Source organism: Eumetopias jubatus, unplaced genomic scaffold (genome assembly GCF_037043125.1).
Source record: "Eumetopias jubatus isolate StellerSeaLion01/CBP00866 unplaced genomic scaffold, mEumJub1_p1.0 scaffold_6, whole genome shotgun sequence".
Lineage (NCBI taxonomy): Eukaryota > Metazoa > Chordata > Mammalia > Carnivora > Otariidae > Eumetopias > Eumetopias jubatus.
The window spans coordinates 58,502,547-58,521,442 of NW_028274812.1; the positions used below are offsets into that span (position 1 = coordinate 58,502,547).

The 18,896-nt window shown below is 33.6% G+C and overlaps 1 protein-coding gene across 3 annotated transcripts in view; it reads right to left on the minus strand.

Moving 5' to 3' along the window:
- GRIK2 (glutamate ionotropic receptor kainate type subunit 2) overlaps positions 1-18,896 on the minus strand; it is a 672,482-nt gene that overhangs the window by 128,004 nt on the left and 525,582 nt on the right. For all 3 annotated transcript variants that reach the window (XM_028104281.2, XM_088024271.1, XM_028104282.2), the window contains exon 12: positions 3,378-3,496. In XM_028104281.2, the coding sequence (XP_027960082.1) occupies positions 3,378-3,496 (119 nt within the window). The remainder of the gene's footprint in view (positions 1-3,377; positions 3,497-18,896) is intronic.

Sequence of the window (18,896 nt, forward strand, 5' to 3'; positions counted from 1 at the left end):
CCTACATTCCTTGAGATACGGGGGGTTTTAGTCCAGGTTTGTTTTAAAATAAGGTAGTAAAGTATTTCCTTTTGTATAAACAAATGTCTCCCATCACTATAGTTAGCCTCAATGAGAAGAATCAGAATAAGAATAAAGAGTTAAATTGTCACAAATTTATTTTTACATATATATGAATATTTCATAAATATATTACAAACATGGCTGGAGTTGCCTGCTCATGGTATTAGTAAGAGAATGGGATCCAACAATTCTATTTTACTTTTGATTATTATTAATTTTAATTAATTTAGAATATAAAATAAAATCCTAACAATTTTAAAATCAAGTCTTACAGTTTTAGCACATTGTTTACATTAAACACACTATTTACAGTCTTAATGTTAAAATGAATACATATCAGCATGTGTGATTTTTTTATAAGAGAAGTATACTAAATTTATGGATTTATGTAATATATTACTATACAATTTTAATCATTTTGAATCTATAATCAAGGAAGCATTGGCTACAAATTACTTAATTTTGAAAGGGTTTGAGTAAAATGGAATGAAGCAAAGATGGACTGCATTTACTGATTTGTTTTATAGTCATGTCTTTAACATAATCACTGATGCAATAACATAACACATCTTTAGATGGAAAGAAAACTACAACCACTCATTCATGTTAACATTGAAGAGAAGTGGTATCAGAACTGAAATATATCAAAACAGCCCACCTTATACTGCAGTTCATCTTACTCTTGTAATTTCAAACAAACAAAATTTTAAAAAGCAGACAGACTTGGACATGACAGCCAACTCCAGCTCCAGACTCTGCCTACCACTCTGTGAGGAAAATAAAACAAAAAAACAAAACAAAACAGAAAAGTACCTTTCTGATGTAGTTGCTCCTAGGCCCTGTCAGACACACACTCGAACACTGTAATACTAAAATACTCCCAAGATGGTCAGCAGCAGCTTTGGCTGCCCGTTCTACTTTTTTTTTTTTTTTTTTAAACAACACCACCGATAAAGTCAAACAAGACTGGGAAAGAAAAGAACAGTGGAGACATTCGACAAAAATGGCCCAATTACCACAAGTTCATATCTTACCCAAGGACTTAAAGCGAGTACCTCCTAGGCTTGTGAATCAGAGCCTGGTTAGGGGCTGACTGTCATGTACTCAAGGTAACGTCATGTCCAGCACTATATCCCACTAATTCCTGGGGAGCTGGGCATCAGCCAGTTTAGTATGGGTTCCTCTTTCATGTATCCACCAGCAGTGAAGTAGTTATGTGGCAAAGCAAATGTATATTTGAATTTTTCATTCCTTGGATCACTTGTCATCAATTTCAGAGATATCAAATATTGTCTTATTTCTAACTGATAGATTGTATAGATATCAAGGTAATCTTATCAGTATACAAATCTCAAAAACCTCCAAATATTTTAGAAAATATAAGTGAAAAAAAAGAATTTTATTTTTCAAAGTAGTAGCAAACATAATTTTGAAAAATCTTAGTCATGTTTGGGTCTTATTATCAGGATAATTTACTCCAGACTGTTAAAGTTAGTTATCAGCACATGACTAGCAGTTTGCCTGGGTGAACCGTATTACCCAATACTGTTTGCAAGAGATGTCTGTCTCCTATGACAGGCTTTTATTCACTTCTAATATTTCATAAGAACTCCAGTATTGTCTTCCAAGTGTTGAGTAAGCCTAAGGAAAAAAAAACATTGGACCCAAAATGTAGGAAAGGGAAAATATAACTATTGACTATTCATTTTATTTAGAAATAGATGCCACAAACTTAGATTAGTTCAAGTAAGAGTTCTCTGAATTCTCAAGTTTTAGGTTTAAATATCTATAAAGCTATATATATGGATGCTTATATTTTTATTTTTTTATTTTTTTAAAGATTTATCTATTTATTTGAGAAAGAGAGAGCGTGCACAGGTGCACGAGTTGGGGAAGGGGCAGAAGGAGAGGGAGAGAAGAAGACTCCCCACTGAGCGCAGAACCCATGCAGGGCTGGATCTCACCATCCTGAGATCATGACCTGAGTGGATATCAAGAGTCAGATGCCTAACTGACTGAGCTACCCAGGTGCCCTGGATTCTCATATTTTTTAAAAGAAAAAAATTATTTCAAATTAATAGGCCTTGCATGCAACATGTATTTGTTAAATTAATTTTTTGATATGTAGTGATTTTTTCTCACCTTAGGAAAAATTTATAGAGCAACAGTAATGAATTAATAGATTTATGCATAAGGTTAAACATGCAAGAACAAAGTACCTTTTTATAAACAGCCTTTTATAATTTAACCATAAATTTTCACTTCTTCAGATCTGTAATGCAATTACCAAAATAATTTCTTCAAAGTGGATAATAAGTACACAACTAAAACTTAAGGGAAACTCTGATAATAGGTGTGGTAACTCTCATGAAGGAGTACATTTTTCTCCCTAATCCAGTCATTGTCACTTGTTCAAATTTGGGGCATTTTGCTTTATTTGCTAATTCTAAAACTTAAAAACATTACATTTTTAAAGCATAAAATATTCTTAGACCCTGGCTAACACAATCTTTTGAGTAGTAGGTCTGAAATATCACTTTATTGAACTTTATCTAAATATTAAAAGATTAATTAAGAAAACGTAGCAGCAAAAATAAAAATAAATTCCACTTGGGAGAACCGAGACTAAAATAAGGAATTCATAGTTATATATAAACCCTTAAGACATATTACATGTATTATGTCATTTTCTAAGAAGTATAGCCTTTTACTTTTAACATTAATATTATAAATTTTAAATAATTATGAAAGTATTTTTGCATGCACATCTGAGCATGCATTATTTTATATTCTTATATGCTATCAGATGCAGCTAATATTTTACTTGTAAAGGCAATTAAATGGTTAAATATTTTAATTTTGTAAATTTATACACAGTAGATTTATTAGTCATGCAACACAAATGCATCTAATCATCAAGAATTGATATAAAATAATTTTTTACATCAAAATGAGTCAGGAAACAGGAGCATTACACTGTATTCCTGTCTCAAGGAGATGTAATCTTAGTAGGACTTTAAATGCAGCTACTAGCTAATGGATCAGGTTAGCTTGGTTAACTATGAAATAATGTACCTACTGTGGGTTAAGGAAAAAAAATTAGATGAGTATACTCTATGTGCATTTGCAAAAGCTAGTTATTTTCTCAGAATCTCTCCTGGATGGGATTTGAGAAGGCCTAAATGCATTAGTTAGATGGAGAAGCTGGATTATGGTTACATGCACAGAGGCACCCATGCAAGCGACTTGAGCTGTCACCCCCAGCAAAGAGTGGGACATGGTGCCCAAGGGAAATAGCAGGCTGAATCGTATACCTTGCTGCATGAGAGCTCCAACTCCAAACCAGAAACTATTTAGCAAGGTAAAATTATTTTCCACCACGTCTGAGTCAGGATTGCAAGGGTGTGGATTATACCACTCATAGGGACTAAACCTGTGGTAATTGACAGAAGAAAAGAATATATTTAAATGGCAGTGAGAAGAAATTCTATCCAGCATTATCGCTGCAAAAGAAACAGAAAGACAGGTAAGATTAAGTAGAAACCAGAAATAAGCATTTCATATGCATGACAATTTCATATGCACGACAGCAAGTGTGAGGTTTTAAAGATCCCTGTCCTAAAATGATAAATTGCATTTCTTTACTACAGACTACTTGTGAGAGGAAAATCTGTATATCAGTAAACCAGGATTATCCTTTAAGACTCGGGTTTTTTCAAGTACAGAATAAAAATAAAAAGTCTAAAAAATCATTAAGGAAGAAAACAAACTTAGTTACGAAATAAACATTTTTAAAACTGCGGAAAAATTGTTTAAGACAGAAGAAACAATATAAAATCAGCTTAAGATATTTTTATGATATGATAGAAACTACCAAAGTGACAGAGTTTAAAATAATCAGTGAATAATTATATATCTAAGAAAATAGTACTATGAATTTACATCTTTCTGTGTTAACAAACTCAGCTCCAAATAGAAAACCAAATCAGAGTGAACTGCATTCTAATACATGCCTCTGACATAATTATAGGTTTCACAGGGTATGGAAATATTCATGATATCAAAGCAGTGTTAGAAGCAGGAATACATTTTGAGGCTGATTGGTTTCCACTTATTACTTGGTTTCAAGTCTATTAATTCATTTGAATCATTGTTTCAAGACAAAGAAAATCAAATCTAATTTTTGAGGCTAGTTCTAGATGGTTTTAGAAATATTGGTAACATCTCTCAAATAATTCAAACTGAGGAACTGCTAACTTGTTCACATAAAGTAATTTATTCTAATTATAATCCAGATATAATTTATTAATTAATGGTACTATCCAAAAATATCCCCACCATAATTAAAAATACTTAGTCTAATTACTAAAATAACAAAACATTTTCCCTAATATCTCAAATTTTAAAGCCACTCTTTTATAAACCAAATTAACGTGCATACCCTTTATGAAAGCATTAAAAAAATCTTACATACAATCAAACTTATCTGAATAATGTATCTGTCACTTCAGAGAGCCCACTTTTTTCACAATAATCTTTGACATATTAAAATTCAGAGGATCAAACAAACCATTTTCATCTTTCTAATGCAATTTTAGAACACCCCTGTTTTAAGAGCCTACCCTTGACAAACAAAGAAATGTTTTGTTTGGTTCTTTAAGTTAAACTGACACACTGAACAGAAAGGTTGATTGGATAGTAATTAAACGTTCTGATCTGATTTGTTGTGTCTGACACAACAGGAGAGCTAGCTTTGGTTGTAGACATTTTATTTTTATTTAAATTCCCTTATTACTTTTACCCTAGTGAAAATAATTATATACATCTTTAAAAGTATTTCCAAGTATCAGAATGTTAGCCATCAATCTTCACACAACAATATCTTCTTTCAAATATTACCCATTTTAATTAACTATCGAAAGAATGCACTGCTCATCAGAGACAACGTGATCTTGCCCTATCACCCAATTTGCCCTTGACAAATTGCATAACCTCCCTGTACTGTTTCCTTATCTGAAAAAGAAAGACAGTGGTAAGACCTAACTTTTCTAGGTGTTGTAAGGACTGCATAAGTTAATAGTGCTGGCAGACGGCAATCATTCAATAATTTGACACAATGGTATTATTGAATATTGTTAAATGTTGTGACTTCGCCTGTAGTTATATACTCATACTCCTATTTTTATTTCTTAATAATCAAACCATTCTGTCCCTACTCCTGAAAGTGTATTAGCATACACACAGAGCTGGTCTGTAAAGGTGGGTTTAGTGTTCTCACATGGCAGAGCATAGAAACAGAGTGAGACCACATAACTTGACTGATTGACATCCCTAGTGTTCACATAGAATTCCATGAGCCACTGAGTTTTATATAGGTGCTTCAAGGGATTCCATGAAAGGATGGATGAGCAATGGGGTGGTAGGGTTTAGAGAAGTGGAAATAAAAATATGCAACATTCTGTCCTCCCATCCCAAATTTATATATACATTTTTTTAATTCTGAGAAGGAAAGAAGGAAGGAAGGTGGGAAGGAAGGGAAGAGGAAAAGAAGAAATGAGAAAATAAAAGGAGTTATGGAGGAGGAATCCAGAAATGATGGCACTGAATTCAACGGACTAATATCTACTTCAGTGAGGGAGTCTCATGTAGTTTATTTGAAAGAGAGGGAAAAATGTATGGTAAAACTAATAATTAAATTTGAATTATGTGCACTTGTCACATCCTCTACTTCCTTCCTCTGCTTTTTCCCTTAGGATGGACAAAGTCTCCAGAAGATTCAAATCTCGCCAAGAAAAACACTGTCTAACTTGAATCTACAATTTTCTCCTCATGGTGACCCCCAGGAAGCTTTTCCTCAGTCTCCATTTGATTTGTTAGCATATAGTAAGGGTGGATCCTAATGTAAATCACTCCTTTCCTCCTTAAACCCCTACTCCCAAACAACACCCTCACCCCGAAACGCACACACACACACACACACACACACACACACACTCATACTCACTCCCTTACTCCCTCACTGGCCTTGCACTGCTTAGAGTGTGGTCAGCTTTATCTCCCTCACATTTAAGTAACAAAGCTCTTGATTCTAGTTTCATTCTCTATTATTTTCTAAATTAAATTACCTCTCACCTCTAAGAGTAATTGCCATGCTCAACTCTATCCTATTTTCAACAGGTCTTGTTTCAGTATCTGTCACTACCTTCCAACTCCTTCAGATTCAATTTTAAAAATTCTATTGGCCCCCGTAATATTTTTTCTGTTCATAAAATATATCTCAGCCCCCTTAAGTCTATATATTTAATCCTAGTCACTCTCTTGACCTGATGTGAATTCCCAATAGGCTGACAGTAGACTTTTCAAAATTAATGTGCCCAATGTGAACGTGCAGTCTTTCTCCTAATCCTGCCCCCTTGCTGTCTTTTCCATCTCTGTCGAAAAGCATCACCTGGAAGCATCCCTCAGTTAACAACTGCGGTGGTCCTGTCGATAGCCCTTAGCTCACTCAGCCTTCACACTTTCTGAGTCAACTTCAGTTCTTTACATTGCTTTGCCCCACAACCCTGACCTCCAAACATTTGTCAAATTATATCAGTCTGCATCCAGAACGTCCCTTTCATTTCTTGCCTCCCTTTCCCCGTGCATTTCCACTGGCATTAAGGTTAGTTCAGATCCTCATATCCTAAGGCAGTTGTCTCCTAACTGGTCTTCCCACATACTGCTTCCCAGTTACTTTTCATGTAGAATAATTCCCATAATGCCACATCTCTATCAAAAACAAATCTTCAATCATGCCCAGTCTATATACAAAATATCTACACTTTTAAGCATGGAATTCAAGATCCTCTACACCATGCTCCAAAATACCACTCCATGATTATGTTCCATTACTTTTTCTCCTAACCCTTGGGCTACTGGTCACTTTACACACACACACAAAAAAAAGTCCTATATTGATTTTTAACCATTTCTTTGCTCATATTATCCTTCAGCCTATAATTCCCTAGTCTCCACTCCATAGATATTTAAATCCTATACCCACCCTTCAATTCCAAAACAGGACCACCATCTAGTTGTAGTTTTCCTGATTCTTTCATGGAGGCCATCTAAGGTAGAGACTGGCGACTATCCCTAGGATTCACTGCCCTGCCCTAGTGTTAGCAGGACTATTGCTGTCCAGCTAATAAAACTATACCTCTTATTTTCCCTTGAATGCAACTAAATTTGAGCCACTTGTATTTGAGCAGAAGTAGTGTGTACAACTTCTCAAAATTCTCCATAAGGATATTTGCCCTGGACTTTCTTTTCCCTCTGCATCTTTGAGGAGATGGTGATGACTAGAGATGTATTAGAAGCCCTATGTTGAGAAAGACAGAGCTGTTCCACCAGCCTTGAACTGTACTCCTCTGGACTGTGAAGTAAGAGAGAGAGACATGTTTTCTGATGCCAAGCACTGGGTTTTTTCTTTTGTTTTGTGGCTATCTTTGTTAAAGAAGCTTAACCAGTATTTGAATGACTTAGGTTACTCTTTCTTTCTTCATGTCTATAGAACTAAGAGCTTCAAGTCATATGTATTGTAACCCGGCTTCTTCACTACAAATTAGTGCATGTATATCTCCCTTCTTCTATTAGATTGTAAATGAATACATCCAAATACAGTTTCTGATTTATCTCGTGTCTCTTACAATATCTAGCACAAGATTTTAAACCTAGTTGGCACATAAAGCATTTTCAATTATTCTGATGCTCCTTCTACTTCTCCTCTCTTTCTTTTTCATTTTCTGGCCATACATATAAAATGATAATCCTATTTTTCCACACCTAATTCCTCCTTAACCCTGAGCTTCCATCCATGTAAAAATATTGTTTTTGAACCCACTGTATTTTTTAAATGTCATCTTTTAGTTATTTTGCAGGTTCTAATAAAATTATTATTAAACACCAGCCCTATGATACCCTCCTTTTAATTTCTGTGACATGCATTCCTGCTTCTCTACCCTATGCCCCACTAACGGGAGATCCCTTTTGGCTAAGTCTTGACTCTCAGATCTTTCCTCCATTTCTGATGACCTAACACACTCATGGCTTTAGCCTCTGTGCTGATAATTTCAAAACCCTCTCAATTTATAGCCATCAATTCTCACTCAAAGTATTTCCATCCATTTTTGTATATTCCTACTTAGGCAGCTCATCATTACCTCATTCTTCAAAGGCTTTAATATTGAACCCAACAATTTCTCCCATACAAGTTCTCCTTCCCAATGTCTCCATTTCTAAAATAACATGGCACTTCTCTGAGTTTTGGGGGCTTAAAGTTTATCTTTCTTTTAACCTCCTTCCTTAAATGCAAACAAATATGTGTAAGCCATATCAACTTTTGTTTGATGATGCTTCTTTGCTTTGTCCCATCAACTTCCAGTGCATTTTCATCTCAGTTCCGAATCACAGGTTTTCAAAAATCAATTCCTACTTCGTTCACCTTTTTTCCATTTTGTCTTGCAAACTATCTTCATATTTAGGTTTGCTCCATGCAGCTTCCCTTCTCTAGAACCAGTCGATTTCTTTTAGCTATTGAACTGGTTTAACATTCTATGCTTCTGGATTTCCAGAATGTATACGATATGACTCAATATTTTTAACCTTTTCAAGAATGTTATGTAGACTGGCCAATTGTTTCATTATGTCTTGCTTATGCTGTTTCTAAGTGAGAAGTCATCTTCTCTTCAGTTGTTTCACCCAGCTAGCTACTATCCTACACTTTTCTAAAACTCCATAGCGGCGGGGGGGGGATGGGGTAACTGGGTGGTGGGCATGAAGGAGGGCACGTGATGGAATGAGCACTGGCTGTTGTATGCAACTGATGAATCACTGAACTCTACCTCTGAAACTAATAATACACTATATTGTTAATTAATTTGAACTTAAAATTAAAAAAAGGAAAGCCCCTCAAAAAATAACAACAAAAAAACTCCATAGTGTTTACTTTTTCCCCAAAGCTTGCATGTTTCAAATCTCTGTATATGATCTACTACTTTGGGCTCTACAATTGATATTTTATGTACCGATTTTATATTCCCACAGTTTTATGAGGTCCTTGAGAGATGGAATTTTTATTATCATCATTATTATCATTATTAATATATTTGTATTACTTCAGTTGCCTGAAAATGGCATAATAAAATGCCTATAGATTTGGGGACTAGAGGACTTAAGCTTTAGCAACATGTATATTTTGTACTTGGTGACAGATTGCTAATCTAATTCTGGAATTTTTTTGTCACTTTCCACTTCAGCCATGCTTAATTGTTTGTATTACTTAAATGAGCTTAGAGTTTGTCAGCATAGTGATCAGGCCAGGTTAGTGCTAATATAGGTTAGCATGGAGCCCCGGGTATGTTGAGCATTTACTTGAGGAGCAGAGTATTAGTAGTGGGTGTTATAACTAACTTCAGCATAAAAGCACATAGCTGTAAATACAAGAGTATTTCTAGAAATTGGATCTAAATGGACTGAGAGTCACAAGGGTAACTCTACTTCTGGAAGATGAAGGTGCTGTTAGTTTAATTCAGGAATGCCCTGAAGAGAAATAATTATAAGAGCTATCATACTTGGGTAGCAAAGTAGATTAAAATCCAGAAAGAGAAAGGATAAAGTATGCATATTCTGCTAAAATTATGCCATTTTGATGGCATCACTTGTGGGAGCAGACATAAAGTGGGGACTTCTCAAGCCTTTAAAAACCAGGGTTGCCTTTTACTAAAGGAAGATTTTAAAGCAAAGCATGAAAAAACCAGTTGAGGTACTCCAGGTAAGGCAAGCTTAAATAATTGCCTATTGAAAATGAGGCATACAATTAAAAATTACACTATTTCCTTATGTTTGTGTCATACTTGCTCGTTATAAAAACAAGTTCAGCTATATATGATCTTATTTTGAACCGCAATAAATAGACCAAGATAAGAGAAATATTATTATTATTATTAAAAACTGAGATTGAGTGAGATTCAGACGACTCAGGGATCTGCTCAAGTGCATAGAAAGCAGGAGCCAGGTGTTCAATGAAGGTGTCCTGCAAGGAAGTCCCTGCTCTCTTATTGCTACTCATTCTAGTCAGCGTTCAGTCTTTATCACCTGCCACAAAAAAAAAAAAGAAAGAAAAGGGAATTTCTATGATCTAATTCAGTTCCCAGTGGTAGAAGAATCTTATTTCTAGTTTGCCTGCTCTCTGGTCAATGAGGAATTGCTTAATTCTTATGCAGAATAAAAAAGACTCTTTGTTTTTATCACTTTTGTTTTTAGCACACTTATACCATGCACTCCATAGAATTAAATTTTGAGCACTGAAAACACTCAAAAATTAAGATTTGGTCATGACTTGATGTCATTGGAGCACAAAGAAATATTCACAAATGTTCAACAAAAGATCATGTTTTGGTTAAAAATGTATTAACTGCCATCTGATTTCTATTCATAAATATTACAAAATTAATGTTATTTTTCTATTTACCACCATAACAAGCCTAATAATATAAACTTTTAAATGTCAAAATTAAATAATATATGCATAGATATAAAATCCTTAAAGGATGTTCAAATTTATCTGAAGTCTGAAATATTTTCACACTATTATCTTTGCTCTATATTTTGCCATTGCCACTTCAATTCTAACTATTTTGTACATGGAATATAATATTGCTTCTCTTACACTGTCAGGAAAAGTTATCTCTTTGAATCCATGAAAAGAGCCTAAAAAGCAAGAGCCTCAGCTATTTTTGTGAACCATCACAGTAGCTTTGAGATGAAATAAATCAAGTTAAAGGAGTTTAACTCAACATATTGGGAAAAGAAAATAAAACCTTCTCAGGTAGAATGCTTATTTTTCAAAACTGTTCATTTTTAATTATCTTTGCTTTCAGAAAAGGAAATATCAAGAAGTAACCTTAAAATATTTTTATGTGCCTATTAAAAATAATAATCAAAGATAATGCCATATGACTTTGGAAAAAGCACCATGTCAAACATGGTGCTGTTCAGCTCTCTTCCTAACACCTGCATAAGACCAGGGGTTCATGACGAGAAAGTTCTGTAAAAATGCCCTTGCCATTGCAAAGCTTAGTCTGTCCAGTTATCTCTGATGTTACTCTAAGTCTAAGAAATGCAGACATTTCTTCCAATACTTTTGCTTGATAGCAAACATAACAGTACTGTCTTCAGCAGCATGTTCTACCAATATATAAAACCTGACTCTGAGCAATTGCTTTATGGGCATGATCTATTTATATTCAGCAAGTAACATTTAGCTTTTAGTTTTTCTTCGTTTGATTGCTTTTTACTTTCTGAATCCATACTACCAAGCAGACCATTTCCAGTGCATAATTAATGCTAACAAGTATCTTTAGCCAGAAACTTCATATTGCGATCATTTCAAATAAAGTTTCTCTAATTTAAGTAACACTTTTTTTATCAGAAATTAGGATGATTGATATTCTGCGGCATTTGATATTCTATACTTTATGTTGCTAGTTATCAATAAAAAACATATATCCCAAAATAATTTCAGTTGTTCAGTAAGTTAAATTCACTTTCCTTAAAAAACAACTGTGTGTGCATCAGAATATGAGTCACACAAGCCCACATTGGAATTCTTTTAATTGAACATATATTAAGTACTTTGAGAACTTGTTTCTAAGAAAAAGACTTCCCTATAGTTAATTTTAGTTACCTTCCAAATCATTAATGAGCAGGATATTAGTTAAGGTTGTATTGTGTTTTCTATGCTCAAACATAAAAGGCTTCGTAATGTAAAAATAATGTGGTGAGGTTTTGAAGGTGGATGAAGTTAAACTGTGGTTAAGAAAGAAATGAAAGGAACAAAACATTTGGAAAAATTATTATATAAATTAGAAATACATGAGTTTGCAATTTAGAAAGATAATTTTTTAAAAAACACAATTGAACATAAATATATTTAGTTCAATTAAATATAGTTCAAAGCTTAAGAATAATCTATCATACACTCATGACCCCATTTGATAAGAGTAGATAAAGTCTAATGCAACATATTAGCTAGTTAGCACTGTATCAAAAGATGTCCAAATAGAGTGACCATTGAAAAAATTTGAGAGAAATAACATGACTTCACACTCCAAATCAAAGTAATGCCAATACTGCAAGAACTATGGTATCAATAGATTCTTCATGCTGTTATCATTATTCATATCCTGTAAAACTAGTTCTGTGCTCTTTTTTTTAGTATAGTCTCTTGCTGACATTTAATTAACTTGAACATTTACGTATCTGAATTTCACCTGAATCTTACCAGTGCCCCCATCCTATATTTCCAGCTCTCTACAAGAGATTTCCTCCTGGTTGTACAGCCAAACCTCAAGCTCAGCATGACCAAAACCAAACTGGTCATCCACCCCATACTAAACTGACCCCATGTCTAAGCATGATCAATTTTGCAGATAATCTAGGCATTTTCCAACAACTGAGATGAGAATTCTTGAAGTCATCTGTCTTCCCTCTCCTTCAATGTCTGTATCCAGTATATCACCAAGGTTTATTATATTTTTTCTTCAAAATAATTATTGGATTTGTCTTTAAATTCACATTTTACAATCCCCTATTATTATAATTTTAGCTTAGTCTTTGTTTACCTCTAACTCAACAGGTCTCTTTGCCTTTTGATTCTCCCAACCCCATCTCTTTTGTCCATCCTACATATAACTATTAGGCAAATCTTCCCATACTGTAATGCTGTTTATTCCTTCATCAAATACCTACAAGAAAACAGCATTTCTTTCTAATAAACTACAACCTCTTCTGCCCAATTTTCAAAGCTTTAGAAAGCTGAGTCATTTCATCATGTCACCTACTGTGCCCCCCTAAAATCTTATAATTTATGCAAATAAACCAATAAATATCTCATACCTGATATTCATAGTAACATTTCCATACTTTTGCTAATGCTGTTCTTTACAGCCAAAATATTCCTTATTACAGTACATTAATTAATATCCTATTTATATTTTAAAGCATAATTTACCTATTGGATGATAAGGCCTTTGACAAGAAGGAATATACCATGTTTATTTTAATCTCCTCCACCCAAAATGCTCTCTCCATTTTCCTCTATTTAATATAATACCCGTCATCGTTTAAAGCCAAATTCACTTATTGGGATAATAGACTCTTTAAAGGAAGCAAGTATGTCATTTTAATTTTATATCTCCTATAGCAGTAGAACAGTACTGGAAATAGGATAAGCACTCAGTAAATACTATCATTTTATTGCATATATATGTATATATATATACACACATAAATTATATATATATATAAAATTCTTTAGTACTTTGTTCATTGTTATTCGAATGTGTGATATAACTGGATATAGAAGATATAGTGCAGAGTTGCTTTCTTAGTGAATAATTAGCATAACTCCTATAGCAGTAGAACAGTACTGGATATAGGATAACATTCAGTAAATACTATCATTTTATTGCATATATACATATACAAATAAATTATATATATATAAAATTTTTTAGTACTTTGTTCATTGTTATTTGAATGTGTGATATAACTGGATATAGAAGATATAGTGCAGAGTTGCTTTCTTAGTGAATAATTAGCATAACAATGCTTCTCAATAGCATAAAGAAATTTCTTAGTTACAACTAAGATATAAAAGTATATAAGGTATAAAGGAATTCTGGAGTTTACAAAACAATTTTAGTAAGAATTATCTGGTCTTCAATCTCCATGTTATCAAGCAAGTGCAATGTGGTAATATAGATGGCTAGTAGCAACTTTGGACAAACAGTATTTGTCTTAATTCCCTGTTTATTCTGCCTACCTGTGTCTTTTGTTATATACTTCCTAAGCAGGATTGCTTCACATTTAAACTACTTGATGGAATTACTCCTACTGCCTTAAATCCAGAGATAATAATATGTACTTAAAATCATATCACTTCTCTATTTTATTCAGTTAACTCTTTCTCTGAGCAATAAGCAAAACACTAGAATGACTATAAGCTTATGCATGCAAAAAATGGGTAGACATTTTAAAAAAGGAAAAGAACTTTCTATAACTCTCATCATGAGCTTGAGTTTCCTCAAAAGAGTGATTGGTGGGACTTATGACTTGTTTTGCAACACTACCTCATAAATCTCATTTTCTTTTAAAAGTAGAGAATAATAAGACCTCCAGGCAGCTGCTAGATGGCCAGCCCAGTAGAAACAGCACACCAAAAAAGTGGGCATGAGATGTTTTTATTGACACAAGAAAAAAACAACATGAAACTAAAGGAGGTAGCTCAGCAATACTAAGAAACAATAGATCTCTTCATGAAACTGAAGTCTAGGCACAATAATGCCCCCCCCCCCCCCCCCCCGCGCCCGCCACCCGCCGTTAGGATTTTGGCTATGAATGAAAGCACTGCTTTTGAATGTGCACAGAAAGAAGTCTTAGCCATTATTCACCCCTTTCAGGCACAGCTTTCCCACCACTGGTGATCATTGTTGATAACATAATCCTTGAGCATGACTTAAAGAGGTGCATGGAAATACTGAGTGCTGACAGGGATGTAGGACTGAACCTGGGAATCCCTTCTGCACTTAGTAATTCTAAGTACTGGGAGCTGAAACATTTGTTTAGGAAGTTTATTATTTTTTTTTTTTTTTGCCCTGAAAATGACTAAAAGAAAAAAGATTCTAATCTTTCTCTGATTATCTAAGATTACCTTTTCATTATATTTGCTTGGCACTTCTTGAAATAATGCTTTAGGATAGCTGTGCAAGCTAGGTGGATGCCCAACAGAGAATATAATTGATTACCGTTTTGGTAAATCAGATTACATAGTTTTGTCTATGTTTCCCTCTCTTTCTCTCATTCTCTCTCTAATTGTGTAATAAGACACGTCAGTTTGCCTTACTCATTTCTCTTGTACTCAATTAAATGTTCTCAAGTTCTCTCTACTTCCCAAATGTCATGATTTCTACATATGGAACAAAGAATGCTTTGTGAGAAGCTTGGATGGGACTATTGTTTGCACTGCCTTTAATGTCAGATTCTGAAGAATAAGGACTTCCATTGGGTTAGATTCAAGTAAGGTGGAAGAAGGTCAATGTTAAAATATGTAATTATCTAACAATATTTAAACATTAAAATGTTTGAACAAATAAATGTAAGAGTTACAAATAATGATTACCTATAAAGTTTAAGGAATGCCTAGATTAATCTTCAATTCAATATCTCCTAAAATAGAACCTTCTAAACCAGCAGCAGATGCCCTAAATCTACCTGGATAATTTTTAGTACATTTATAGAAAGATACATTTTTTTCCTGAACTCCTTAAACTTTTAAAGAAAATTTTATGGGGCGCCTGGGTGGCTCAGTTGGTTAAGCCACTGCCTTCGGCTCAGGTCATGATCCTGGAGTCCCAGGATCGAGTCCCGCATCAGGCTCCCTGCTCGGCAGGGAGTCTGCTTCTCCCTCTGACCCTATCCCCTCTGATGTGCTCTCTCTCTCTCATTCTCTCTCTCTCAAATAAATAAATAAAATCTTTAAAAAAAAAAAGAAAATTTTATGTATATTTATGGGTCTTTCATTCATTTAATACAGCTAGTGCTTTTCTCCTTTACACTACATTAAACTATTCACTGAAATATTCATAAGACCCTGCAACAAGAACACAAAACCTTATGTATATTAACACCTCAAAGAATCAAGTCATCTTCTGCAACTTTAAAAATATGCTGTTGATTTCCCATAGCAAAATATAAGAAAAACCAAAAAATTAGTCAATTTGCATTGTTTTATCATCCTCAAATATTTTGTTCATCAAATATGGACAAATCCATGAAGACTTTAAATTTAAAATATATTCCATATGTATAAGATACATATGTGTGTAGACACTTTTACACACAAAAATTTAAGAAAACATTGAAGCAAAGTTTAAGAATCAATTTTATCATCCTCAAATATTTTGTCTATCAAATACGGACAAATCCATGAAGGCTCTAAATTTAAAATGTATTTTCTATACAAAGAATATATATGTGTGTACACTGTTGAACAAATAGAGAGATAAAGAAATAATTCTGTCATCTGTCACCACCTGTCTCCTCTCTCATCCTCAATTTCTTAATCTATAGAGTGAGGAGGCTGCCCTTGGGCATCACTAAAGTTTCCTTCTAACACTGACAATCCAATATTTCATGTATATGGGTAATTACTTAAACAGCATAAACAGGACAAAATATACATTTGTAGGTAGGTCCTTGTAAAAACTTTAAGAAAATACTGCAATTAAATCTCATCTATTTCAACATACATATTCAAGTTATGATTGAAAAAGAAGATAGTTGTATAAATTTGCCCCGAGTAAGAAGTTAGAAAACTTTATCACCCTCAGAGCATAATTTAGTGCAGATTTGTCATTTATTCCTTACTATTGTATCTTAGAGAACTGGAAAACTGGTTTAGGTTGCAAAATTTTTGATTGGGACCAAATTTTGTTGATTCTCTTTTGCTTACTTAATGGATATATAGATAGATGGAGACAGAGGCACAGACATAGATATAGGAAGATATGAAAATAATCACTAAATTCTTACTCCTAAAGCCAAAAATAAATAAATCAATAAATAAAATAAACTTTATTTTTAAAAAAGAGATATGAATATATATAAAGGAGATAGGATACTTCTTACTACAATAACAAAACATGTTTTTCAACCAAGTAATACAAATCAAGAATCTATTGATGAAATGTAATAATCAATTAGGTCTGAATATTTGACCCATATGTAAAGAGGCAGATGGTTCTGGGTTGTGGCAGGCATCCCATGCTGGGGAGTGAGGAAGCTGTAGTTAAAGCACTTGGCTATAGCTCTAACTTCCAGACAGGTATTAATTATTTCTTCTACTATCCTCTCTATCTTCCTTGCATGTTCAACAACCCCCCAAACTGGCTATGATTTTTCCAGTTTATTGTCTTCTTTCTGGCTTTCTTCTGTATTTACTGTATCCCTATCAGAAGATAAAGCAGCCCTTATATGTAAATTACAGTGACAAAAAAACAATAACACAAAGACAGTGATTAGCTGCCTCTCTCTAAAGGACCACTACACATATATGTGAAATAAGTTCCTTGAAGGGCAAAACAAACATTGTATTTGACAATGCACAAAGTTACTTGAAGAATTATTAGCCAGACCGACTGTATGTGTGTGCATGTGTGTATGTGTGTGTAGTATTTACTTTGAAGCCCTTTGGGTATGATCATCTGATTATTTGTTAGGATACCTACAGCATTCTTTAGCCCTCTATCTTATTTGTTTCAATTTCGAGATAAATGGTAAAATCTAACATTTAAAAAACAGTATGTTTTATTAGCTAGTCACTATAATTTTTACAAAATGAAAAAAAAGGAATACATCTGAAAGCCATATGATTTAAATGTACCACATGCTCAAATATATAATATGATTAGAACTTTGTGCCTTATAAATACAGGCTACCTGCTACATATTTACCACCAAAAACACCTCACAAAATTACAAACTGTTTAAACTTGATTTGAATTGATGATATTCTATCTTTATCTACTTAGTTTCTAACTCTTATCAATTTAAGGTTGGAAGAATAAATTGTGTTTGTTGTTTTCACTTAAGGCCAAAACAAAGTAAACATTAGATTAGCTTGGATTTTGCACCTGGTTAAATTATTTCAATGCTCTAATGCATGAATCACTAATACGTTTAGAGCTTTTATCTTCACTGTAAAACAGATTGGTTTTGATTCAATTAAAATTCCTTTTTGCAAATATGAATTAAAAGTTCCTCATATTAGAACAAAGTTAGATAAGAACTTAATATTAGCAGTACATAGCAACTTTGATTCATAGCCACTGTGAAGATTATCTGAATACTATAAAAACGGGAATAAAAGTAATAATGGATTTGTATGCAAGTGGTGGTTTAGAAAACTTAAAACATTAATGATTTGACTTGTTATGTGGTTTGATCATCAGAAAGTAAAAATAGCATTTGTCATATTTCCTTAACACCAGAAAAAGAATTATTTCCTGAGATTATTTTATTAACATTGGAACAAGCTCTAAAATATAATAATATTCTTTGTTTGGCACAGGTATTTAAAATTTTGACACATATTTGGAAGAAAGATCGTCTTTCTAATTATTTTTGCACATAGGACATCATGTCAACCTCACCATTAATAAAAAGCTTTGTAATAGCATTTAAAATTTTACCCTCCAGCTCTCCCCGTCACCCAACTCTACCTATTCCCCAAAGCTTACTTCCCATCTTGGAAATTACAGTAAGTTATATTGATCTGGAAGATCACATATGGGTATCTACTATTTTTTAAATCTATGCAAAGTTTGACCATGCAATTATTTTAATGATTTCTTATGATTTGCCATGGGTAATAAACAGGAGGGACAATTTCATGTTGCAGATATATTTCATTTGGTCAAATCCATGCCTTAATCACTGTATTAAATTTGAAACCAAGATTATCCAGTTGTTCCTTAAAATCTTTTTCTTTTAACCATACTATCAGAAAATAACTATGCCTAATTTTATACTTGAATGCTTATTTTAGTTCCACTACATTTTTCTTATTTTTGCATCTTTAGCAAAGCAATATTTTTTGTTAGAAATAAGTTACACCAGGGTGCCTGGGTGGCTCAGATAGTTAAGCGTCTGCCTTTGGCTCAGGTCATGATCCCAGGGTCCTGGGATCGAGTCCTGCATTGGGCTCCCTGCTCCTTGGGGGTCTGCTTCTCTATCTC